This window comes from Trachypithecus francoisi, unplaced genomic scaffold, assembly GCF_009764315.1.
Source record: "Trachypithecus francoisi isolate TF-2019V2 unplaced genomic scaffold, Tfra_2.0 Lachesis_group14, whole genome shotgun sequence".
Classification (NCBI taxonomy): Eukaryota; Metazoa; Chordata; class Mammalia; order Primates; family Cercopithecidae; genus Trachypithecus; species Trachypithecus francoisi.
Genome location: NW_022681459.1, coordinates 58,350,850 through 58,376,799, shown reverse-complemented (window position 1 = coordinate 58,376,799; position 25,950 = coordinate 58,350,850). Strand labels below are relative to the sequence as shown.

General features: G+C 46.9%; 1 protein-coding gene across 2 annotated transcripts in view; it reads right to left on the bottom strand.

Moving 5' to 3' along the window:
- The window catches only part of EFCAB6 (EF-hand calcium binding domain 6), a 308,815-nt gene that overhangs the window by 99,155 nt on the left and 183,710 nt on the right, over positions 1-25,950 (bottom strand). For both annotated transcript variants that reach the window (XM_033233690.1, XM_033233691.1), the window contains exons 19-21: positions 18,390-18,504; positions 15,398-15,531; positions 9,427-9,659 (exon numbers count right to left, since the gene is read on the bottom strand). In XM_033233690.1, the coding sequence (XP_033089581.1) occupies positions 9,427-9,659; positions 15,398-15,531; positions 18,390-18,504 (482 nt within the window). The remainder of the gene's footprint in view (positions 1-9,426; positions 9,660-15,397; positions 15,532-18,389; positions 18,505-25,950) is intronic.

Below are 25,950 nucleotides of genomic sequence, written 5' to 3'. Positions count from 1 at the left end.
CTTAAAAAAAGACCCTGTGCTCACAGGTCCCTGCTAGGCCACAGTAAAGCACAATAAAGGCTGAGGCTGGAGGGGCTGGGATGCCCTGGATCTTTCCACGCACTAGAACAAATTAGGAATGGAGGAAAATGTGTAAAGCCCGTGTGCACACCCACCCTGGCACCCGGCTAGTGTAAACTGCAGTCACTGTGATTTTCCTTCTCCATCTGACTCCCCCTGCCCTTGACAGCGCTGTCTCTCCCCCCTCTCTTCTCAGAGGTCATCTCTTCCGATGTCCCCAACTACAGCCTTGACGCTGCTTGCCTATGAGTCTGCACCACCGGTACCACACCCTCACCTGCTTTTCTGTGCCATCTTTCTCCAACTGCCTACCGGACTCTGCAGAATCATGGAATTTCGAGGGTGGAAAGGGATCCAAACTCAACCAGCCAATCCCCTCTCACTACTTGACCACGTAAGGCTTTGGAAGATTGATGGAATTATGTTGCAGTTTTACAATTTTTGCTTAAAAGGACTGTAAGTCCTAATGATGTCTATTGCCCTGCCTGCCTGCCTGCACGCACGTTTAGACTCCTCCTAAATCCCACCTGCGCCAGAGGACTCACCTGAACCTCCCCCAAAGTGCTGTCAGAGAGCCCGTGAGGGGCATGTGCTATCTCAGCAAAGTCAGTGGATCCCAGTTGATGTCACTGTCGAAACACATATCCAAACAGCCCTAGGCCCCCTGCTTTCCACACCCTGATTTCTTTTCCAGGTTATAAGGCTTGATTATTTCCTTAATTATCCATGAGCAAACCAATGAATCCTACTGCTTTTCCATCCATTTTCCCCTTTCTCATTTTACATACTTGTCCCTCTCGAGAGATCAGGAGGTTTTCCGGTGGTTACTTAATTCCTCTTCTATTGCCCAGCTTGTTAAATCTTGACAGTCAGTCAGATCTAGCCTTCCTTCCTATCAGCCAGCTCCTCAGTCACAGATTCATAGGAACAGTCGCTATGTGCTGCTCTAGGCCCTGTAGACACAATGACTAGCAATGCGGACAGAGTCCACATTCCCAAGGAGCTTACACTGTGATGCAGAAACTTACAACAAACACACAAGAAAAATAAGTGACTCGGCTGGGCGCGGTGGCTCATGCCTGTAATCCCAGCACTTTGAGAGGCTGAGGTGGGCAGATCACGAGGTCAGGAGTTCGAGACCAGACTGGCCAACATGGTGAAACCCCATCTCTACTAAAAATACAAAAATTAGCCGGGCATGGTAGTGCACGCCTATAATCCCAGCTACTTGGGAGGTTGAGACAGAAGAATCACTGGAATCTGGGAGGCGAAGTTTGCAGTGAGCTGAGATCATGCCACTGCACTCCAGTCTGGGTGACAGAGTGAGACTCCATCTCAAAAAAGAGAGAAAGAGAGAGAAAGAGAGAGAGAAAGAAAAGAGTAGAGAAGAGAAAGAAAAGAAAAGAAGAAAAAAAAGAAAGAGACTCAGATAACTTCAGATACTGCATGGGACCCAGAATGCTGGGGCGGGGGCGACTTCGTCAGGAAGACCAGGGAGCAGCTCTTTGACAGCTGCGTGAAGACCTCAGGGAACACACTCCAGGCAGTACCAGGGTCTTGGGAGGTACTTCCGGTCCCAGTTAGGATGGAGTAGGCACACTTCACCCTTTCTCTCCTTCTTACGACAACCCAACATCCTACACAGAATACAAAACGCAACTATCTGAGGACACTAAAAGGTAAATAATAGGAGGCTGATGGAAAGAGAAATAAAAACTCGAAGAATGACAAAGTTATGAGTTTCATGGGGCTTTCCTCTCATGTTCCCAGCTTAAGAATCAAGAACAGTCCTAATGCTGGAACTGTGCAGCAGATGTGAACAGAAAAAGGTCCAAAAGAAAGGCTGACTTTCTGACCAAAGAGCTAGGACAGGATGGAGGGCCTCTTCAGGAGACAGTGGCAGGAATTCCCATTTTTGTCTCTGTTTACTCTCCCAGCCCAATTATGAGACTGCACTTTTGTAGTGGTGCCCATGATAGCAGTGGCCAAAATGTTAAAATTTTCTCTAACTAGAAAAAATGAGAAAAAGGGTCCCTGTGATTCAAAGAATGTTGGGAAATCCATGTTAATTTTCTCTCTCTCGCTCTCTCTCTCTCTTTTTTTTCTCTCACTAGGGCCCTGAAGGTGACCCTCATTATGAGACATGCACAGCAACACAGATAGGCTAAAACCTAAGATTTTCTAGCCAGAAGACGCAGAAAAGTAGCCCTTGGAGGCTACAGAGTGTGGTGGAGATCATAGAGAAGAGAGAGCTAGAGGAAGGGACATCTGTGCAGGAAGTTCCAGGTTGACCTCTGATGTGTGCAGGTGTGGAACTGACCTCAAGCAGCATAGCAACAGGCTTTGAGAACATGATTACTGTGTAGTTAAGACTGACTTCTGGGTAGTGCACACGTGGGTTTCCCTGAAGAGTGCTGCAATGACTTTAAAACAAAATTGACATTAAAACCACAGAAGACATATTAGGACTTGCAGTCTAAAACTAACTAGGCTGATTGCCTGCTAAAATAATGACCAAAAAAAAAAAAAAAAATCAACACACTACAGAGGATTTTAACAGAACCAGAGTGTCATAACAAAACAGTTAAAATATCTAGGATACTGTCCAAAGTGATATAAAAAACCAGAAAAATCTCAATAATGCTCAAGGTAAAAGACAGCAGACACCAACCCCAAGATGAACTAGACGTTGAAATTATCAGATTATAAAGCAGCTATTACATTCGTGGAGTAAGAGCAAACATACTTGAAAGAAAGAAGAAGGAAAAAGGAAATAACCAAAAGACAGTAACTGAAATGACATTCACTGGATTGGCTCAGCGGCAGAATGGAATGACAGAGGAGTCAGCAAACTTGAAAACTCACGAATAGAAATCTCTCAAACTGAACAAAAGAGAAAATAAAAATAACATAGTCTTAGAGATACAAAACCTGTGGTACAAAACCAAAAGGTCTAAGCTTCGTGTCACTGAGGTACCAAAAGGAGAAGAAAAAGATGGGTTCAGAAAAAGCATTTTTAAAAATAATAGCTGAAAACACCACAAATTTGGCATAAAACATAAATTTGCAGATTTAAGAAGCTCAGTAAATCCAAAAAGAGATAAAACAAAACAAAACAAAACAAAACAAAAATGAACAAACAAAAACCACCAAAAAACCCACGGTCAAACAAATCAAATCCTAAATTATACTCAATTGTCTGAAAAACTAAAGATAAAAAAAAATATCTAAAGTAGCGTGAATGGCCTGGTACGGTGGCTCATGCCTGTGATCCAAGCACTTTGGGAGCCTGAGATGGGAGGATTGCTTGAACTCAGGAGTTTGAGACCAGCATAGGCAACATGGCAAGACACTGTCTCTAGAAAAAATACAAAAGGTAGGCATGATGGTGCTCACCTGTGATTGCAGCTACTTGGGAGGCTGAGGTGGATCACTTCAACCTGGGAGGTCAAGGTTGCAGTGAGCTGTGATCACACCGCTGCACTCCAGTCTGGGTGACAGAGTGAGAGACCTAGTGAAAAAAAGAGAAGAAAAGAAAAGAAAAGAAGCCTGGGAAAAATGGCATATTAAATATGAGAAAATGGAATATTTGCATACTTCTTGCCACAGATTATGGAGGCCATAAGACCATGGAACAACGTTTTTAAAGTGCTGGAACAAAAGAATTGTCAACCCCAAACTCTATATCCAGCAAAAATATCTTTCAAGAATAAAGAGTAAATAAAGATATTATAAATTGAACAAAACTAAGACAATTTGTCTCCAGCAGACCTGCTCTAAAAGATGTCATATAGGAAGTTTTTCAGGGGAAGAAGAATGATAGCTGAGAGAAACTTAGAACTTCAGAAAAAGAAGAATAGCAATAGAAGTGGTAAATACCTAGGAGATTATAATACACATTCTTTTCTCAGAGTTTAAAATATATGAAGCATAAATTAATAGTACTAGAAAAAGAAATAGACAAACTCAAAAGTATTGCTGGAGACTTCAACACTCCTCTCTTAGTAATTGATAGAATAAGGAGACAGAAAATAATCAAGAATATAGAAGACCTGAACAACACTAATAACCAACTTGATCTGACATTTACAGAACACTCCACCCAACAGCACCAGAATACACATTATTTTCAAGTATACACAGAATATTTACCAAGACAGACCATATCCAGGGTCATAAAACAAACCTTAACTAATTAAAAAGAATTAATATCACACAAGATATGTTCTCTGACCACAACAGAATTAAATTGTAATCAATAACAGAATAATATTTAAACACTATGCAATTTTTTTTTTTTTTTTTTTTGAGACAGAGTCTCACTCTGTCACCCAGGCTGGAGTGCAGTGGTGCAACCTCAGCTCACTGCAACCTCCACCTCCCAGGTTCAAGCAATTCTACTGTCTCAGCCTCCTGAGTAGCTGAAATTATAGGCACCCACCACCACGCCTGGCTGGCTTATTGATTTATTTATTGTCTCTTTAGTAGAGACGGGGTTTTGCCATGCTGACTAGACTGGTCTTGAACTCCTGATCATTAGGGATCTGCCCACCTCAGCCTCCCAAAGTGCTGGGATTACAGACATGAGCCATCACACCTGGCCTGAACACTATGCAAATATTTTGAAATTAAACAACACACTTCTAAACAATCCATGGATCCAAGAGGAAGTCTTAAGGGAAATTAGAAAATAATTTGAAATTAATAGAAATAAAAACTACAACATATCCAAATTTGTGAAATGCAGCTACATCAGTGCCTACAGGGAAATACATTACATTAATGGCTTATATGAGAGAAAAAAGGACTCAAATAAAAACTATGGGTTTCCAATTTAAGAAATATAAAAGAGAAACTGAATCCAAAACAAGCAGAAAGAAGGAAATAATAAAGACCAAAAATCAATAAAATTGAAATCAGAAAAATAGAGAAAAATCAATAAAACAAAAGCTAGTTCTTTTAAAAGATCTATGCAAGTGAGAAGACTTAGCTGAGCTGAAGAAGAAGAAAGGAGAAAAGAGATCAACTATGAAAGTCATAAATGAAATAAGGTATCTCACTAAATACTTCACAGATACTTAAAAAATAATAAAAGAACATTGTGAACCATATTAATTCCATGAATTTGACAACTCTGATGACCAACATCTTGAAAGATGCAAATTAGCAAAACTCACTTGAGATGAAATAGAAACTCTGAATAATCCAATAACTATTAAAATAACTGGATTTATAGTTACAAACTTTTAACCAGTGAAGTCAACAAAGGACATTCCAGGACTTGATGACTTCACTGGTTAATTCAATCAAATATCTAAGAAAGAATAACAATTCTACACAATACAGAAAATGGAAGAGAAAGGAATATTCCCAAGTCATTTTATGAGGTTAACAGTGCCATGTTACCAAAATCAGGATTGGTATTCATGACTTTTATTATTCTTAGATGTCTTCCAAAATAAATCACTTATTTAATTTATTATTATTATTTTTTAATAAAGTAAAGCTCATTTTGGCCAGGTGCAGTCACTCATGCCTGTAATTCCAGCACTCTGGGAGGCCAAGGCAGGTAGACCACCTGAGGTCAGGAGTTTGAGACCAGCCTGGCCAACATGGTGAAACCCCATCTCTACTAAAAATACAAAAATTAGCCGGGCGTGGTGGTGTGCACCTGTAGTTTCAGCTACTCGGGAGGCTGAGGCAGGAGAATCGCTTGAACCTAGGAGGTGGAGGTTGCAGTAAGCCGAGATGGCACCATTGCACTCCAGCCTGGGTGACAAGAGCAAAATTCTGTCTCAAAACAAACAAACAATTCATTCTATTTTGCAATTATCATCTGAATCCATTAAACCCTCTTATATATCTATGACAAGTTATGTGGTCTTAGTGATGCTGCTTTTAATCTTACTATATCTAATCTAAATAATATACTATATTATCCTAAATATTTCATTATTACTCTTCAACTGTTCCCAGCTTTGCTAAAAAGAGAGAGAGAGAGAGAGAGAGAGAGAGAGAACAACAAAATCAAAATGATAGAATCACCTGTTGAAATGAACCACCACTAGGACATCACCCTTCAGTGTTCTTGCTGCAGTGCCCAAAGTTCTACAGTATTTCTCCACCACTAGGACATCACCCTTCAGTGTTCTTGCTGCAGTGCCCAAAGTTCTACAGTATTTCTCAAGAGTGTATAAAAGAAGACAATGACACCATGCTTGGGGTGTTGTATTAGATTTCACTGAATGCAGCTGGAAATTCAGAATTCCTTCTTTATGCCCAAATGGCTAAGGGAAGAAAATCTGAGATAGGAAGAGATTTCACAATTATGAGATGATTCAGAAGAGAAAGGCATATAGAGACAGAACAGCACTCTAGATTCCAAAGATGATGGTGACATTGATCACATCAGCCAAAGCGCTTGATGACTGAATGATATATTTCTAAGGATAAAAAAGGAAATTTGGTATTTTCATTCAGTTAGTCATCCAACACGAAGGAGCTGATCATGCGGTATTTGGCGATGGACTATCTAATTTTGCTAAAAGGACACACGAGAATTTTCTTTCATCTTTTAGGATGTTTGTGCATCAAAATGTACTCCATGCAGGCTGTAAGTGTTTAAATGGTCAAGGCAAGTGTGTTTTAAATAAGGGCTGGAAGGGAATCGAGGAAGTAGAAAAAAAAGGAATAAGTCATTGGACCAATCATTCTACTTGGTATTTATATATCTTAAAATGAAAATGTTTTGCAGTTATGAAGCTAACAAGATAGTGTCCTCTTTTCAGCAAGGTTATGAACTCTCAACGTTTTCCAAAGTATTGTGTTTTTATGATGTAGGTGGTAAGTGAAGACCCAGAGAGCAGAGGGACCCAACCAAGAGGGCAGGAAGGCTTCTAGAAAGGGGTGGTATCCAGGTCTGCGTGGTGGTGGAGGTGGAATAGAGCAGGCTTTCCAGGCAGAGGAGGTAGCCCCTCCCAACAAGCTCCTGGGCTCAAATCCCTGCCCCACTGCTCATTATCTGTGTCCTTGTGGACACGTCTTCAACTGTTCTCTGAGCCCCCACTCCTTCATCTGTGAAGCCAGCTAGGAATGCCTTCTTTCAGGGCTGCTGGGGTATTAAAGGACATGTCTTCAGCAAACACGGCACAGGGCCTGGCCAGGGTGGGCTTAGCTTTCTGAAGCAGTGCCTTGGTTTGGGTCCACCAGACCCCGGGGACCAAGCCAGGTCTCATGGGGCTGCAGCCTCTCCTCCTTTGTGTCCACACTCCACTCTGGGGCACAGAAGGATCTTTCTAAAGCACAGTGTGACTCCCTTACTCCATAGCATCCGGCCTCCCCTGCCTACCGATAGAAGGTGATGTCCTTCACAGCCCACCCTCCTGCCCTCCTGGCCTCCTCCCCAACCAGGCCCACCATGCAGGTGGATCCCACACATGCATCCTCTCCCCATTTCCCGAATGTGCTCAACACCCCCGCCTGCCTCTGTGATCTCGCAAATGTTCTTCCCTGGCCTGGAATGACCCTTCCTCTAGCCTGCACCTGGCAAACTCTTACTTACACTTCAAGATCCAGCTCCAATGTCCCTCCTTTTCCTGAGCAACTTGTAGGTGCCTCCCGCTCCTGTGGCACGTAGTCATCCTCTATTTTGTACCTGTCTTATATGTGACCCTGAGCCCCTCCAAAGGAGCATCCGGGTCTTATTCATTGTTGTACTATCTAGTTCTGTGACAATGTCTAGCATATACTAGGCCCTTAGTAAATATTTGATGAATGAGTATATACATATAAATAATAAGGTTGAGTCATCTGAATGAGAAAACTGCACTTTGTGGTTGAAATTTTCCACGTTCATTCTGCAGAGAATGGAAAATGAACTTTCTCCAGAGAATTTTTCGGGAAGAATTGTGTTTGTTTGTTTAAATGTGAGGCAATGAAATCTCATATTAAAGCTCCTGAGAATCTGAGCCATTGGAAGCAGGTGTCCAACTTACGTGTTAGATGATCTTTTTGCTATCATCATTTTCTTTCTTGCTTGCTTTTTTATTTTTTTTTTTAGCGTAGACAAAATAAAACCTATGAATTCAGGGGGAAGAATCGGCGTGCAAGATCAGAGGGCCTTCTGCAGCCTAGCCAAGTGTCACAACAGTATGGCACAGTGGCTGTGGCTTCCAGGGGCTCCAGTCTCAAGGAGCTGCCCTTGCCTAGGTAGAAGCAATACCTGTCTAGAACCCCTGGGGACTGTGAGTGCCTCAAGAGCAAAACAGCATAGTGAGTGTCACTATGATGCTGTATCATCACATCAGAAGACACACCTCAGTACTAGCATAGCACACAGCATTTCACAATTACTCGTGTAATAATAATTGGTCAAGGAGGAGCTGGCTAGCTACTTCATTCATGCATGTCAGCTCTCAGCAGATCTCAGCAGGGAGCCAATGGGGACAGGCGATCCCCTGCTGCCACTGTTGGATGGGGTTGGATGGTAGCCCCATTGTGCCTTCAAGGAGTGTACTTGCTCCCTAGGAGACAACACTGAGTTGGAGCTCAGCTGCACACTGAGATTCTCCTGGCTGGGAGTGAGGCCATATAGGCTGGGCAGGGGCCTAGGGGGCAGCACTGCCCGGGGAGGGTCTGGAGGAGGTTCTTGCGTCCCCTGAGGCAGTTGGCACAGATCGCTTCTCAGCGTCCGTCAATTATTACGAGACGGTCTGTGTTCCCCAAATTCACACCCATCACCTAGATTAACATCTGGAGGTGAAGAGGAGGTAGGAGGCATCAGTTCCCGAAGAAGGTTACTGTGTTCACTTGACAAAGATTTATCTGCGTGGAGTTCATGCACAGCCCTCCGCCTGCCCCTGCAGAGGACGGGCCCAGCCTTGGACAGAGGACAGGCTGTGCTCACAGGTCTCCCAAGCATCAATTTTAAAGGACTGAGCAAAAAGCATATATTTTTGAACCCAGATTAATACATAGAAAAATAAGTATATGTATGTATGTGTGTATATATATTTTTTCATATACATATGAATATAAGTATATGCATATGAAAAAAGACACATATATATGTATATATTTATATAAGTATGTCACAGACACGTATGTAAGTATATGCATATGAAAAAAGACTGAAATGATACCCAGCAAAATATAAAATGATGCTCACAGGTGGTAAGACCCGGGCTGTATTTTCTGGTTGTTCTACATTGAATGCATATTCCTTGTATGACTTTTTCTGAACCAAGAAAAAGAAAAAAACAATCACTCCATTCTTGGCATCCCTTTGCGGACACCATGGAAATACCGGACATCACAGTGGCACGGGCCGGCATATATCAAAGACACGGAACCGTGCTGCCTTCTTACCTAATGAGTCTTTGAGGTGCTTCATCTGTTTTCAGTGATCTCTTCTCACACAAATTTCGAAATTCCCGAAAATTTAAAGTGACACTAAGTCTCAAGCCAAGAAGGCCAAGGAAGCGCTCAAATTCGTCATCTTTGAGATTAAACAGTAGGTGCAGGAGCAATCTGTGAAGGTCATGCATGTTGATTATGCCATCCCTGTCAGTGTCTATTTTAAAGAAGGCAGAGTAGGGGTCCTAAAAACAAAACACACAAGTCAAAGCCCTTCTCCATGAGCCCCGGACGGCAACACATGCATACCTCCACGTGTACAGCCTCCTCTCCACACAGGGAGCGGCAGCTTGGCTGGGCCCTGACTAATGCTTTTAGAGACTCGGCTGTTCCAGGAATATCCTCGCCATGCTTTGCTTTTCCCAAGAAATTATAAAGCTCTCCAGTTACCCAGGGGATATAAACGATCCTCTTTGAATGCTAAGAGTTCAGGGAAAGGAACAGACTGCTTTTCTTTTCCTTCCACACTCTTGGTTTGTGGAGCTTATACTTCTAGTCCAGGAAGGAAGGGAAGGAGAAAGTGCCGGAGGTTTCTGGTGTGTATGAACATCCTGCTCGCAATGTTTTATATCACTTTCATCATGTTTGGCCGCTTCTGTCTACAGGCAAACAAATACCGCACTGAATCTCACGCAAGGAGCCACCTGAAGGCCAGGCCTCTGTTTTGATGACTGTGATAGAGATCAGCCATGTCTGGGATCCACAAGCCTGCCACATCCAAAGGACTTCCGCTCAGCCCATCGCGCTGGTTGGAGGGCACAGGGATTCCTATTTTGCAGATGAGGAAACAGAAGCTCAGGGTTCCCAGGGAACCCGTGACTAGAGACCCTGCTCCATGATAGAGCATGCACTCTGCAGGCAGGTGGCTCAGTTGCAAACCTCAGCTCTGCCACTTACTAGCAACGCGACCGTGGGTGAGATAGTTAACCTTGCGGTGCTTCTGTTTTCTCGTCTGTAAAATGGGGACTATGATAGTCCCTGCTTCCTTGGGATGTTTGTGAGGAGTGAATTTGCTAATGACGTAAAGCACTTAGAATGAGACTGGCTTTCTTGGCACTCTAAAATGCTGCTCGTTGCGTTTGCCATTTGCCTAAGATCATAGAGCAAGTGCAAAGCTCTGCCTGGGGCCGATGCCTGTTTCCTGCATGCACCTGCTTCCCGGGTCTCAGGCCTGAAAAGTTGCTGATGTGGCCCCAACCCACCTCGTTCCATCGGCACCTGATGCAGCCCCTCACCTGGGAGTTACCTGGCTGTTCTGGCGGCATTGCTCTTGTCCCCTCTTATTACAGCCTTCTCCCACAGAGGTTACTTAGGATATCAGGCAAGACCTGCTGTGACCCCAAGTGTCTCATGCAAATGTGTAGGGATTTTGTGGAAAGCTCTCTCTGTATTCACTCATGTATTCATTCACCAAAAATTATTCAGCACCTAGTATGTGCAATTGCCCATGCTGAATACTGTGGAAATCAATTTAAAAGATGCCGCCCCTGCCTCTGGGAGACAATACAGTGTGGCAGGGAGGCTGATGTCTAACTCTGCCCGAGGGGGCCTCCCGGGGTGCAGGCCCATCTGTTTCTTGATGATTCCCTCTACACTGCCAGCCCCAAGACCCCCCACCCACAGCCTCACATCTCCAGTGGTTTGGGGGCATTTCCTCTGGGATGTCAAACTGAACATGGCCCAAATCAAACTCCTGACATCCACCCCCTGTGCCCACCCTGCTTCTCCCAAGTCTTCCCGTCCCAGTAAGTGGAGCCCTTTCTTCCCAGTTGCTCAGACACAAACCTGGGAGCCCTTCTGAGCCCTGGCTTCCTCTCACCCCCACATCCAGTCTGCCCACACACCCCGCTGGCTCTCCCTTCAGAGTACATTAGCATTGGACCCTTTCTCCCAGGCCCACCGCCTCGGCCCCCACCCAAGGCTGCTGGATTCCTGCAGGAACCTTGCGACGGCTCCCAGCTGCCATCATCAGCTCTGTGGCCTCTGCTCTGTGCAATCATCCCCAAGCAATCCCTTACAGCCGACATCACGCATGAGGCACCTCTGCTCAACCCCCTTGACTCTCCATCTCACTCAGAGTCTAAGGCCAAGGCCTGGCTGTGGTCCACAAACCCGTCTACACCCCCATCCCACCCATCCCCTTGCTGTTCTTTGAACAGGCCAAGCCTGCTTCAGGGTGTTTCAGGGAGCCCTCTCCAGTGTCCGCAGGGCTCTGGCTCCTTCATGACTCTGTCCGAGTGTCCCCTCTTCAGAGAGGCACTTCCTGACTCTTCTGCACAGTGGCATCAGCCCTCACAGGCTTGGGGCCTCCCACGACCCTCTACTTTTCTCTTTGGCACATGCCACCACCTGACCTAGTAGAGGTTTCTTTTTCTTTTCTTTTTTTTGACAGAGTCTCACTCTGTGGCCCAGGCTGGAGTGCAGTGGCCGGATCTCAGCTCACTGCAAGCTCCGCCGCCCGGGTTCAAGCCATTCTCCTGCCTCAGCCTCCCGCCACCTCGCCCGGCTAGTTTTTGTATTTTTAGTAGAGACGGGGTTTCACCATGTTAGCCAGGATGGTCTCGATCTCCTGACCTCGTGATCCACCCGTCTCGGACTCCCAAAGTGCTGGGATTACAGGCTTGAGCCACCGCGCCCGGCCCTAGTAGAGGTTTCTGTGTCCACTGCACTTCCCCCTAGAACATAAGTGTGAGGCTGGGCTCTGATCTGTTCCCTGTTGCAGCCCCAGCTCCCCGAGCCATGCTCACCACAACGTCTGTGAGAGGGGGTTTCTGGACATGAAGGAGCAGCATTTCCTAAGCACTGAGCACTCTGCTGGGTACAGAGACACCATAACTGTAACATGGCCCCTGATACCCAGGTCCTCACCGTCTACTAGGGAAGCAAGACAGGAAGCAAATCATGGCAATCCAGTGTGATTACTGCAGGGACACAGGTGTAAAGGCTGTGTGAGGCCAGCCTGGATTCTGGACTCGAGGGACAATCTAGATGCTATGAGATCATACATGGCTAATCTTCACAAGTTTATAAACGAATCATTCCTCAAATCTCAGTCTTCAGCTTCCCCAGTGTTAGTGGCTGGTACAGAGGCTTTGGAATCGAGTCGGTGTTATTTCAGCTCCTGACGGCACCATGTACTAGAGAGGTGGCTTTGGGTCACTTTCTCCCCGTCTCTGACCCTCAATGTCTCCAGCTGTAACAAGGGAACACTAAACCTATTTGACAGGGTGGTTGCGGGTGGCAGAATACATGAGGCCCTGTGTGTGGTCCTCCAGTTCGCTGCCTGGCTATCAGGTGTGGTGTGCTCAGTCAGCAAATACAAATTGGTTATGTGCAGTGTGGCAGGCACTGTGGCAGCCCCTTGGGTTACTATGGTGGGTGATGTAGAGATGGCTCGGGGCTCACTGTTGAATCTAGCTGCAGCAGCCTGTGGGCTGCGTGCTGGGAGGGACGTGAGGAGAGAGGGGAATGTGCAGTGGCTGACCTCTCAGCTGATGTGAAGAGCTCGAGAAGGACCAGAAGCTTGGGGAGGAGTTCGCTGATCCAAGGGGAGGGGCCATCCAAGCAAAGGAACAGAATATGCGAAGGCTGAGAGGCAGGAAAGGGTGGGGAGGCAAGAGATCCTGTGGGCAGGCCAGGCGGGAGCAGGGCATATCCTGATAGCACAGTGGGTGCTCTGGTCAGGGATGCACATGGATGAGACCGTTCTGCGAGGACCAGGGGTCCAAGGCGAATTGTGAAGTGGAAAGTGAAGTTGCAGAGAACTGAGTGTACTGTGACCCTATTTGTGGATTGATAGGTTTATCCTTTTTGTTTCTAAAAGATATATGAAGCCAGGGACCGTGGCTCACCCCTGTAATCTCAGGACTTTGGGAGGCTGAGGTGGGAGGATCACTGGAGCCCAGGAGTTTGAGACCAGCCTGGGCAACATGTCAAGACTTCATCTCTACCAAAAAATTCAAAAAAAGTGACTGTACCGTCCCATTTAAAAATTGAGACCCGTGCTTTGTTCACTTTGCATATACCTGCAAGGACACAAGCCAAGTCCTCATGAGCCCCAGACATAACCCACATCCAGCCTATCTCGCATAAAAACTGGCAATTAGGGGTTCACTCCTCTGTTTCACCCACTAGCTTACAAATTCTCTAGTGGGATAGAGTGGGTGTCGGTGACGGTCTGTTGAGTGAATTCATTATTTAATTATCTAAAATAAAGATCATTTTGGAAAACACAGGATATACGTTTGCTGTAGCCAAGCTTCACTGCTCGTAAAGATAGGAAAGCAACAGTGCGGCGTGGAGCTGGGCTTCCCATGGCCCCCACTGGGAGACGCGAGGAGTGTGCGAGGGAGAGAGGAGAGAGCCTGAGAGAGGGGACAGCATGGAGGCCTGCAATGCAACAGGCGAAGTGCAGTGAGGCAGCTGCCAGACCTCTGCAGTTAGGGTGCCCATGGGGGCCCTGCCAGCCAGCACAGAAGGCTGTCTGCTCCTGGAGCCTTTGCCTACCCTCTGCCCTCTCTCCCTGCAGTGGCCGCTGCCTCCCACCCAGCCTGGCTTTCCTTTGGAGGACCAGGCACTCCCCACCTAAATGACCTTTTCCTCTTCCATGCTGAAGCCCACAGGCCAGTGGTTCCCAGAGTACTTCTCTTGGCCAGCCATTAGCCTGGATGAGATCATAAGGACCAATCCTTCTCCATGTATGCATATGGAGATCATATTTGCTCAAACCAAAAATCAGAATGCACGCTCTGAAAACTGGATAGAATGTTCAGAGTCTGAGCCCTGCTGGAAAGTCTGAGCTGGGCTGCCATCATAAATGCACGCATGCTGAAATGGGAGCCTGGTAACCAAAATGAATATCCAGGGGTGATCAGTCTGGGGGGGATGCTGCTGCCCTCCCCGCAGCCCCCGAGGCTGCTCTGATACCCAGTGTCTCGCCCGCCCCTTCCCTTCTGGATTTGACCCATCTCCATTCCACCTCCAGATGTGCTCCCTCCGGATGGGCTCCCTCCACCCACGGGGTGAGGACGCAGTCTAACTCCCCGGTACCCTTGGCCCTGTCTCGAGGTTCGGCTTATTGAATTGATCTCCCTAACTTTATTCACCCTCTTTTACTTCTCATCACAAAAAGAGCTCAGATCATCCTGTACTGGCCTCTATGTTTGAACGGCTGCTGTCTACTTCTGTTTTGTCTGTTACAACTTGCATGCACCATGCATACCTCCACCACGACAAACTGTGTGCTTTTCCCTAGAGCCCATGCCTTGTCTGTCCTGGCCTGGCTCAGGCTGCCTCATCTAAGGCTTGCTCCCTCCTTTCCTAGCCAGCCCATGCTTAGGTCTTACGATTCAGTGTGGGGGCCACCTCCTCCAGGGAATCTTCCTTAAAGAGCTCTTTTCCCTGTGTCCCCAGAGGATGCTCCAGTTCCTTCGACGACAGCCAGTTACTATGAATATGACTTGTCTGTTTACCATCTGTGTCTGGGATTAGACGGAGCTCCCTGGGGCGGGGCTGGTAGCTTTCATCCACAGCATTTAGCACAGATTCTAGCACATAGTAAGTGTATAACACTTGTTTGGTGGGTGAATGGATGAGGGAATCAATGAGGGAATGGATGAACGGGTTTCAAAGTCACTGTACCATGGGTTGTCATGCTTCTTCCCCACCAACACCCGCCTCTTGTGAAAAGGGTCTCCTTTCCCTTCTGCCAGCAAAGTGTCCCTAGGGGTCCCTCAGGGAGGGAAGAAGCTCCTTCCTCCCCACACACCTCTCTCTGACCAATGCTGGGTCTGCAGAGGGAAATGCTCTGTGTCCCTCGGGCTAACCGGGACATGACCTGCACCAGGACTCATACCCACTTGGGCTGCATGGTTGGGAGAAGGGGAAGCCTAGAGAAGCCCAGTGCCAGACAGTCACAGTTTACCCGGAATGACTCCTTCAACCTCCTGGGGAAAAGCTTCAGGCATTCTTCTGCGGTGATGAAGTGGCTGTTCACGTAACTTTTTGAAGGAGTTGGAGGCTGCGGTGGAGTGGTTTCCGGCCCTCTCATTGGAGGATCTGGAACAGTGACAAAGATCAGGGTTTCCACTAGGGCCCATCAGCTTCATTCTTTTTTTTTTTTTTTTTTTTTTTTTTTTTTTTTTTTTTTTTTTTGAGACAGTCTTGTTCTTGTTGCCCAGGCTGGAGTATAGTGGTGCAATCTCAGCTCACTGCAACCTCTGCTTACTGGGTTCAACCCAGCCTCCTGAGTAGCTGGGATTACAGGCGTCCGTCATCGCGCCTGGCTAATTTTTGTACTTTCAGTTCAGACAGGGTTTCACCATGTTGGCCAGGCTGGTCTCAAACTCCTGACTTCAGGTGACCCGCCTGCCTCAGCCTCCCAAAGTGCTGGGATTACAGGTATGAGTCACCATGCCCGGCCCACCAGCTTCATTTCTACACCAATGTTTTATCTCTGCCTGTCCCAAATCCTGTTAAAGCCCCATACAGTATCCTCCTGTGAGTTGAACACAGCATTGACCTTCTTACTATCTAGTTTCTTTTCCTTCAATTCTCAGACACTTTCCTCCTCTTCCAGGAGGAACCGTACTCCAGACTGTGGGGCCTCCTTTCACCCTCACAGACCACACTTGGCACCATGGCATGTTTACTTGTCCTGTGTCTCTTGTTCATCTCCCAATTCCCAGAGGAGGAGAATGAGAATTCCTGCCTCTTTTTGGTTTCCTGGAATCATGTCCTAAAGACAAGAATATAGAATTCATTCAACATTCATTAGTTCAGCGGCTATTTCCTGACCATGTATCTGTTAAGTAACATGCTGAGGCCTTCATCTGTTTCTTGGTCCTTCCAGCAATGCTCAGGAGAAAGTCCTCATGTTTGTTTACACATAAGAAAACCTATCATCCCATGCACTTTACCTACAGGGCGGTGAGGCTCGGGGGTCCCCAGCTCGCCTGGGAGGTGGAGCTCGTGGACAGCACAGCTGAATTCAGGTCCTCTGATACTAAGACCCAGTTAGTTCCCTGCTACCTATGCCCTCTCTCTCCCCTAAAATTAAGGAAGGAAGTGTAACCTCTCCTTAAAAACTCCATGTCGGCCAGGTGCGGTGGCTCACGCTTGTAATCCCAACACTTTGGAAGGTCAAGGCGGGCAGATCATGAGGTCAAGAGATCGAGACCATCCTGGCCAACATGGTGAAACCCCGTCTCTACTAAAGATACAAAAATTAGCTGGGCATGATGCACGCCTGTAGCCCCAGCTACTCGGGAGGCTGAGGCAGGAGAATCGCTTGAACCCAGGAGGCCGAGGTTGCAGTGAGCTGAGATCATGCCACTGCACTCCAACCTGGTGACAGAGTGAGACTCTGTAGCCTGGTGACAGAGTGAGACTCTGTCTCAAAAAAAACAAAAACAAACAAACAACCTTCCATGTCTACCCTGTTTCCATTTGGCTGGGGTCATCTGAGTGTGACCTTGTGTCAAAGCCAGGCTACATACCAGGGACTTGGTTCCAGACGTGGTTCTCTGCACCTGTTGCTCCTGCGCCCTCCCCCTGGTGTGGTGGGCAGATGGATGGGGGAGAGGGTACCCCAAGCTCATGGGCATCCTCTGCCCCTCTTGAGCCTGTCTTCTGCCTCATCTGCCTCACTGCAGAGGCTGCAAGTGGCCTCCCTCCGGTTCCTTACTGCCTGGCAGATAACACCCCCCACCCCATCGCCTGACCCCTCTGCCACATCCCCCTGACCCCTAGCAGGGGCCACACAAGGCCTCACTCCCCACCATGCTAGAATTCTTCACGTGTGAGAAAGCAGCTTAGAGGGGCAGGGAGGAGACAGGCAGGGAGAGGAGGAGTAGGAAGTAAGAGGAGGAGAACATGGGCAGCCAGGAAGCCGGGAGCAGGTGATGGAGACAGAGTCCAGTTACAGCTGTGACAGCTTTGCCAGCACTACGTGCCCTGGGCCCCAATTTCTTCACCTGAAAAATGAATGCACCTGGCAGGTGGGATGCAGTCACTTAAATACAGGTGAGTTCCTTCTCCTTCTTATTTTCCTTAAAAAATATCAAAACACCTACCCAGGGACAGTGCTGAAATTCTAAAATGCTGTGGCTTCTCATGATGCCATTTTTCAGGGGTGTGAGACTTCTCTGTCTAAGGGTGGCAAATGACAGTCTGGCAAGGCTGGGGGACCTTGGTGAGGATCCAGCCTGAGTCTCTGGGAAACTCACCACCTTACACAGTCACCTGCAGACCCAAGGCCGGGAAAATGGAAAATGCGCAGGGCTCCTGCATTCCGCCTGGCCAGCCTGCAGGGTATTTGCAGCAAAAGAGAAGAGTATTCCACTGAGATATCTGTGTGATTTCTGCAGCTTCTCTAGAGGGCTTGTCTGTCTACCAAAATATCTTTGGTGTGTGAGAAAGCAGCATCAGTGAGTGGAGAGGCGGCTCCAGCATACAGCACAAAGATAGGTTCCTAACAAATGGTGGAGGGTGAGGCTGGCGGCATGGCTGGGTGGCCTTTTAGAGCCACTGCATCATTCTCTGTCCACAGGGAGGAGTCATATTTGTCTTGCCTGTATGTGGTATTGTTAATTACAGATAACCAGCAACTACATTAGGGGAAAATCTTAAAGGCCGTGAGGTATGATTCAAGTAACAGGCTTTGGGGCACAAACTTTCCGAACCATTCGTGCTCTGAGTTTGTAGAAGACTCTTTCAGGCACAGTTCTGCACTCACAGTTCTGAACACGGTCAGATAAAATTAAACAAAAACGGTTGTTTGCAGCCCCGGAAGACACCTCATTTCAACATCACAGCTTACACTACTTCAACCCAAGTGACCTGGTGGCACTGCTACCAAAGACGTGCGGTATCACCCGGGACGCATCCCACAGGGTATGGACCTGGCCGTTAGCTACCTTCAAATCCTGCCGCAAAATCAAGATAGCTCATCCCTTCCTTCTCAAAGCCTATTTTAGTGGTCAGCAGGGCATACTGCTCATCGTCCATGGGCATCCCAGTGTCTTCCAGTACCTGACGAGGGAGAGAGGGGAGGGTGGAGAGGTGTTAGGTGGTTCCGCGGGTCACTACTCCCCGAGCACCTCCTGCCCCTGCGACGGCTCACAGCACGGCCCATTATGGTTACTTACCTGACCCCACCCACAGGCTGCCAGAGGGTAGGACCGAGTCTGCTGTGTCCCTGGGCCTTGCACAAGGCTTGTGTTTGTTGGGTGAGTAAGTGAACAAAGGGACAAGTGGCGCAGTCGGCACGGTGCTCGGGCCCACAGGCGCCACTGCAGACTTTTCCAAGCTGTGCCATCCAAGATACCCAAAGCCACACTTGTTACGGCCGTGGCTTTAGAGTCTCATACGTCAGGTTTATGTTCACATATATTCAAGAAAACAATATAAAGCAAGCAAGGTAGTTTGAGGAGGGAAAACTGAAGTTTTCATTCAAGTTTCATTATGATCCCAGTTTACATGAAAAGCGGCTGTTTTTTTTTTTAATGGGGGGGCATCCATGAACGCCTTTTTTTCTTCTCCATATGCTAGTCCACTCACAGAAAGTTATTCCTGATTCCTTCCCTCCAAAACACATGACCTACTGTTTCAGGTTTGGGTTTCTTGGGGGCAGAGGGAGCACCCAAGAAAATACTCTTCTCTGCCTTGCAAATACTGAAGTGGAATTGTCTCGATGACATCTCCCTAGGAATTACAGAAAAGATGATGCCCTTTGGCCAAAAACCGAGACAGAGCTGCCTGCGCGAATGTGAGCCACCCACAGAAGGGGTGCTGGGTGGATAGAGGCAGATGGAAGGCACCACCTCTGCTGATCTCAGAGTATTCACAATCCAAATGGGAAAGCACGGGTTTTCCTCCAAGAAAGAACACGGAATCACAGTTCTAAATGTATCTATGGACCAAGGGGCCAAAGATGTCCAGGATGACTAACCCCACTGGGAACAGGGGACGGAATGCTTTCTAGGAGAACTGGGTTTGCTGATGGGTTGTGAAGAAAGTGTGTGTTGGGGGGGTGAGGAATACACAGGTTATCGTCAACAAAGTCAGCAGACATCACCGGAAGTCAGAGTAAGTTCCAGGTGGAGGAGTGCAGTGGCACTCACTGCATTCAGCGGAAGAGGCGGCTGGGGAGGGAACAGAGGGACCAGGTGAGGCAGTGTTGCCCTCATCATGGCCATTGAGCAGTACCTCTTAGTGCCTGTGTGTTAACAGGTACGGTGCGGGGCTCTGTACAGGCTCCACGTGGATCTCATTTAATCCTCAGCAGAAGCCTTGAGAAAGGCACTCTTTCTAACCTCATTTTAACGCCATGGAAACTGAGTCTTAGGGAGTTTGGGTCACTTTTCTTAAACACATGAATAGGAAGCGACAGACCTGGGGTTCAAATCCAATTCTTCTTTTCTTCTTCTTCTTCTTCTTCCTTTTTTTTTTTTCTTTTTGAGACAGAGTCTTGCTCTGTCACCCAGGCTGGAGTGCAATGGTGCTACCTAGGTGCACTGTAACCTTTACCTCCCCAGCTCAAGTGATCCTCCTGCCTCAGCTTCCCGAGTAGCTGGGATTACAGGCGCATGCCACCACATCCAGCTAATGTCTGTATTTTTAGTAGAGACGGGGTTTCACCATGTTGGCCAGGCTGGTCTCAAACTCCTGACCTCAGGTGATCCACCTGCCTTGGCCTCCCAAAGTGCTGATGTATGAGCCACCACGCCCGGCCTCAAACCCGGTTCTTATTAACCACTGTGATGAGATCTACTGTAAGGTCACAGGAGCCTGGACAAAGAAGAGAAGAGATGAAAATGGACAGGAAATGGCCCAGTGGGAGTGAGAATCTCCGCCATGGAGCCCTGGTGTCCTCCATGTATCCAAAGAAGCCACATAGGCAAAGACCAGCCTGAGCCTTGGTGGAGCCTGAAAGGACAGGAGGCCTCTAAGGAGCTGGCCAGAGCCCACCTCCCACCTGCCTCCCTATCTCCCCAGGAAGGCTGTCAGGAGACAGTTTCTCCTGCCTCCAGATTCTGACAGGGTGAGGGGCTTTCTGCCCCGGCCCCTTACACGAAAGCTGCAGAAGGAAGCCTCTTGGCTGCAGTCTGGACGTGGCTCTCGGCAACAGGGCACTCCACACCTTGTGGTGCAGTCATCCGCTTCTTTCATTTAGTGTCATCCTTTTTGATATTCGGGAAGAGGACCAGAGAGCTGGCCCCTGTGGCTTATTCTCCCTCTCGCTGTCTATGTAAATAACAGTCTGATCGTGAAAGTGGCGCATTGTATCTTTGCTGGTCCAATCAGTCAAGCCTGGCCTCGGCTTCCTGTGCGTGGAGGTACACAGGCCGTGATGTGGCTGGTGCAGGGCTGGAAGCTGAGAGAAAAGGGAAGGGATGGAGGCGTTGCGGTGCTGCCCAGGGGGATTCAGGGGAGTGGCAACGCAGGAGTGCAAGGCTATCACCAGGGCCTGCCTGTGGAATTGGGCAGGAAGCATGTGACTAGGAATGCTGACAGTTTTGTGCCATCTGCACATGGTCCCTGGCCTAGCTCTGCCTGTCCCAGCACAGGATAGCCCTGGTGTTCAGGTAGAAAGCCGTGGCCCCCACAGAAGTACCCACAGCCACGGTGAACCTCTGATTGGTTGCTTGCTTTGAAAAAAACTTAATATTTTGAAAACAATTGCACATGAATTATTCATGGCAAATTCTTCTCGCTCAGTTCTTTCACAAAACCATATGTACTGGATCATAAGGAAATGTCTGCAGGCAAATGTTCTCCAGCCTGGAGGGCTGTGAGGTGCCAGGGAGATTCGTACCATCCCCCAGGCCCTCAGCAGCCTGTCCAGCAGTCGCAGGAGCGTAATCCCCAGGGCTGCGGAGCACCGCAGAGAACACAAACGCTGCAAGTGCTATTCCCAGAAGAGGCTCAGGGCAGGCCCCAGATGCAAAGGCCTCTAATGCGTCTTGCGAGGCTCCCCTTGCACCACTTTCATTTCTAAGATGAACACAGTAGCAAATCAACCAGATTTATCACAACCCTTGGAGGCAACATACAATACAAAGGAAGGCGCACCAGCAAGGTTTATAAAACAGATTTAAATGTTTAACCATTCAAGTCATTTCCTTTGGTCTTTTCTAGGAGGCATTCCCCTAAGAAAGTTGCTCAAAGACTGACAAACTATGGTCTGGCATGTGTTGACTCACCAGAGAGTCGTCACTCCTGCCATCCCTGGGGCGTCTCTTAGATTGTAGAACCGACTCTTCCCCAGGAGGCCACAACATTTCAGGGAACTGTTGCTGGGCCCTCTCCACCCTGAGAACTTGCCCAACGATGAAAGTGAGGACTCAGCCTTTTCTAAACGCAGCCCCTGCACAACATTCTGTGAGACAAGCAGCCACCAGTTTCTGTGTGTGACACTTGTTTGCTATGTCTCTTTGCAGCACTTTTTTGGCGGTTTCTATGTGATTACACTACATATTCTCAACTTTTCACAGTCTGTTTAGACTTAATGTTATGCCACTTCACATAGACTGTAGAAACCCTGCAACTTCATAGAGGTCTCCTGCACCCTGTTTTTTTTTTTTTGTTGTTGTTGTTGTTGTTTTTCAGATGGAGTTTTGCTGTTGCTGCCCAGGCTAGAGTGCAGTGGCGCAATCTTGGCTCACCACAACCTCCACCTGCTGGGTTCAAGTGATTCTCCTGCCTCAGCCTTCTGAATAGCTGGGATTACAGACATGTGCCATGTACCACCATGCTCGGCTAATTTTGTATTTTTAGTAGAGACAGGGTTTCTCTATGTTGATCAGGCTGGTCTTGAACTCCTGACCTCAAGTGATCTGCCCACCTCAGCCTCCCAAAGTGCTAGGATTGTCCTGCACCCTGTTCTTATGGTAGAGTTGACATTTGTTTCACATCTACATATGTTATAAATCCCACAAGACAATGCCATGATTTTTGCTTTGAATATTCCTATGTGGTTTTTAAATGAAGAAAAATAATAGCCTTCCATATTTAATCAGCAATTTGCCATTTCTAATGTTCTTTGTTCTGTTGTGGACAGCCAAGTCTTCCTAGTCTCAAATTCCTTCATCCTGAGAAATTCCTTTAGCCTTGCTTGTAGCGAAGATCTACTTGCAATGAATTATCTTAGCTTCTATTTTATTCAATTTGAAATAATCACCTTCATTCTTGAAGGAGACTTTGGCTGGGTATAAAATTCTGGGTTGGGAGGTACACGTATGGTTTTGCTTTTGCTTTTTTCCTTCCCATATGTTACTGTTCCACTGTCTTCTCACCTCCTCCATTGTTTCTGGTGCAAGGCCAATGGTAATTTGAAATGTTGTTTTCCTGTTTGTAATGTGTCATTTTTCTCATGCTGCTTTTAAGATTTCTCTCTTTGATTTTGCTTTTCAGCAGTTTGTCTGTTATTTTCTTTGTAATATCCTACTTGGGGTTTTCTGAGCTTCTGGAATCTATATTAGGGCCTTTCACCAAAATTGGCAAATTTTAGCCATTATTTCTTCACATATGTCCTCTTCCCTAACCCCTGTCTTTTTTCCTTTTGTGATTCCAATTACACCTATGTTAGACCTTTTGATATTGCTCATATGATTGTGAAATACTATTCTCTCTTTCTCTCTCTTTTTAAAAAGCTTTTCTCTCTCCTCTTCAGTTTGTATAACTATTAATCTATCCTTAGGCTCACTGACTTCTGTCATCTTCATTCTGTGGCTGAGCTATCTGGTGAATTTTTTGTTTCAGATATCTTATTTTTCAGTTCCAGAATTTCCATGTGGTTCTTCTTATAGTTTCTATTTCTCTGCTGAGATTTCATATATTTTCATTCATTATGAGTATATTTTCCTTTGTATCACTGAGCATTTTTATAATGGTTACTTTAAAGTCTTTGAGTGTTAATTCTAACATCTGGTAATCTTAGAGTCTTTTGAGAAAGATCACATTTTTTCTGTTTCTCCAAAGTTGAATAATTTGGAGTTATATCCTGGACATCATGGAGGTTATGGTGTGGGGCCTCTGGATTCTGTTGTAGTTCTCCAAAGAGTGACATTTTTTATGTTTACATATGTTACAAATCTACATATCTATGTATTTTTATATAAATCTATATATTTGTTTCATGTGTTTGAGCAGGCAGTAGGCTTGGTTGGAATCAAACTGAAAAAGTTTGAGTGTGTTGGGCTGCAGCTTAAATTTCAGTTCAGTTCTTGTATCCTTAGCTAGGTTACTTGCAATCTGCTCTGCTCATGTGTGGTTTAGAGTCAGCCAGAGATTGAGGAAGAATCTATATGCAAAAGCAGGAGCATCTACTCTCTCTGGCTCTCTCCTTTTCAAAATGCCCCCTTTCTCCATCCCCATCTTTACTTTCAGGTAGCATTAGTTACCCAGACCTCTTCCCTCTGGTTCTTCAAGCCAGAAAGGCTATTAGTTTCCTCAGGTGAACAGCTGTAGAAAATGGGAACTCACTCATGCTATTCCCCCCTTTAAGAGTTGACACCCTCCTGAATGTTCTTGCCTAGTCTAGTTTCATTTTCCAGGACCTTCAGGCATTTGGTTATTTAATAAATTACTGATTTACTGACTTACTTAACATCGTCCAGTGTTTATACTTGGTATCTCTGGGAGGGCTGGCCCAGTAGAAGCTTACTTAGCCAAACTGGAGGAGAAGAGTACTATGGCTGGAAAAGAATATGGCATTTTCAAAATAGGTCTAATTTGTATTTGAATGGAAAATTCAAATTCTTTTGGCAAATGCTTCCTAGCATCATCAGACACATGTCTGACTGTCCATGTGGCCCCAGCAAGACAGAATCTTCAAAGCTGATGCAAACTGGGGTGACAGGCAATTGTGATGCCATGGTCATGTGCACAGGCCGTAGGATATTGGGCTCAGGATGCTGCTGCCAGCTATGAGTGCAGATAAATAATGGGGTTTCCTTTTCAAGTCTTCACCAACAGGAATACTGTGAAGAATGCCATGAATGGTCACAGGGCACAGGGCATCTCAGATAAGAAGCCCCTTGCAGGAAAACACCGACAGCCACAGTGTGCCTGATTACAGGTACACTTCTCAAGCACAGAGCCCACCATCAACAGCATAGTGCCAAAAGCCAGAGCTGGCTTCTGAGCCACAAACCCTCCTTCCTGGCTCCAGATAGGAACGGAAGCTTCCCAAGGATCGCCACGAAAGAGCGTTTGATTGAGGAGCTACCAGGGGCCACCCCAGGACCGAATGACTTCCATCCCTCATTTAAACCTTGCAACAATGCCTCAACAGAAGTATGACCAACTCCATGTTCTAAATGAGGAGATCAAAGTTGAAGAAGGTGAAATAAGCCAACTGCTTTCTAGGAAGACACAAGTGGTAAGAAGTAGAGCAAAGATTTGAACACGAGTCGGTCGGACTCCACGGGACAACATTGTCTTGTAGACTCAGCACTGGACGAGACAAGAGAGTGTCAGGTTCAACCTTGTCCTTTACTGATGAGAAACCCAAAGCTCAGAGATGCAAGCTCCTGCCTCATGTTCATGTGTGAGCAGTAAGGAGCCACTCACGTGACTCTGCTGGGTGTGCTGCTGCCCAGGGAAGCCTGGGAGCCAAGGACTGTGACCCGGCTCTGACAGCTGAGGCTGAAATGCAGCTGAGGCTCTGGCTGTACAAACAGCATATGATGCTGCTTCCTTTTGCACAGGATCCTCACCCTGGGAGACGCATTGCTCCGCATCAGATGACCAGCCTGGCACCGTCCACAGAGGACACACTAGGTTTATTTCTTCACCAACTGTTCTGTGCCATGTGTTTGGAACAGGTCTACAGCAGGGATAGGGTGTCTATGAGTCAGCAACTACACAACAAACAAGCTGAAATTCAGTGGCTTACAACAAAATAAGCATTTGTTCTTGTACTTGCAGGTCCGTGGGTCAAGTGTGGGTTGGCTGATGTGAGACGGGCGTGGCTGGGTGTTTCTTTTTGCTTCTTTTCTTTTCTTTTTTTTTTCTTTATGAGACAGAGTCTTGCTCTGTCGCCCAGGCGGGAGTGTAGTGGTGTGATCTCGGCTCACTGCAACCTCCGCCTCCCAGGTTCAAGCAATTCTCCTCCCTAACCCTCCTGAGCAGCTGGAATTACAGGTGCCCGCCACCACACCTGGCTAATTTTTGCATTTGTAGTAAAGACAGGGCTTCACCATGTTGGTCAGGCTGGTCTTGAACTCTTGACCTCAAGTGAACCACCCGCCTCGGCCTCCCAAATTGCTGTGATTACAGGCATGGCTGCGTGTGGGTTGACTGGGCTTGGCTCCCGAATGCAGGTTGGATTTGGACCTGCTTTATGTAGATTCATTCTGGGGACCAAACGGAAGGGACAGAGCTGCCCTAGGCAAGCTCTTTGAGCAACAGATGATGGGTGCACAGGCTTAGCATGTTCCAGGTCAAGGAAAGCCATATATTAGTGGTGAGGGA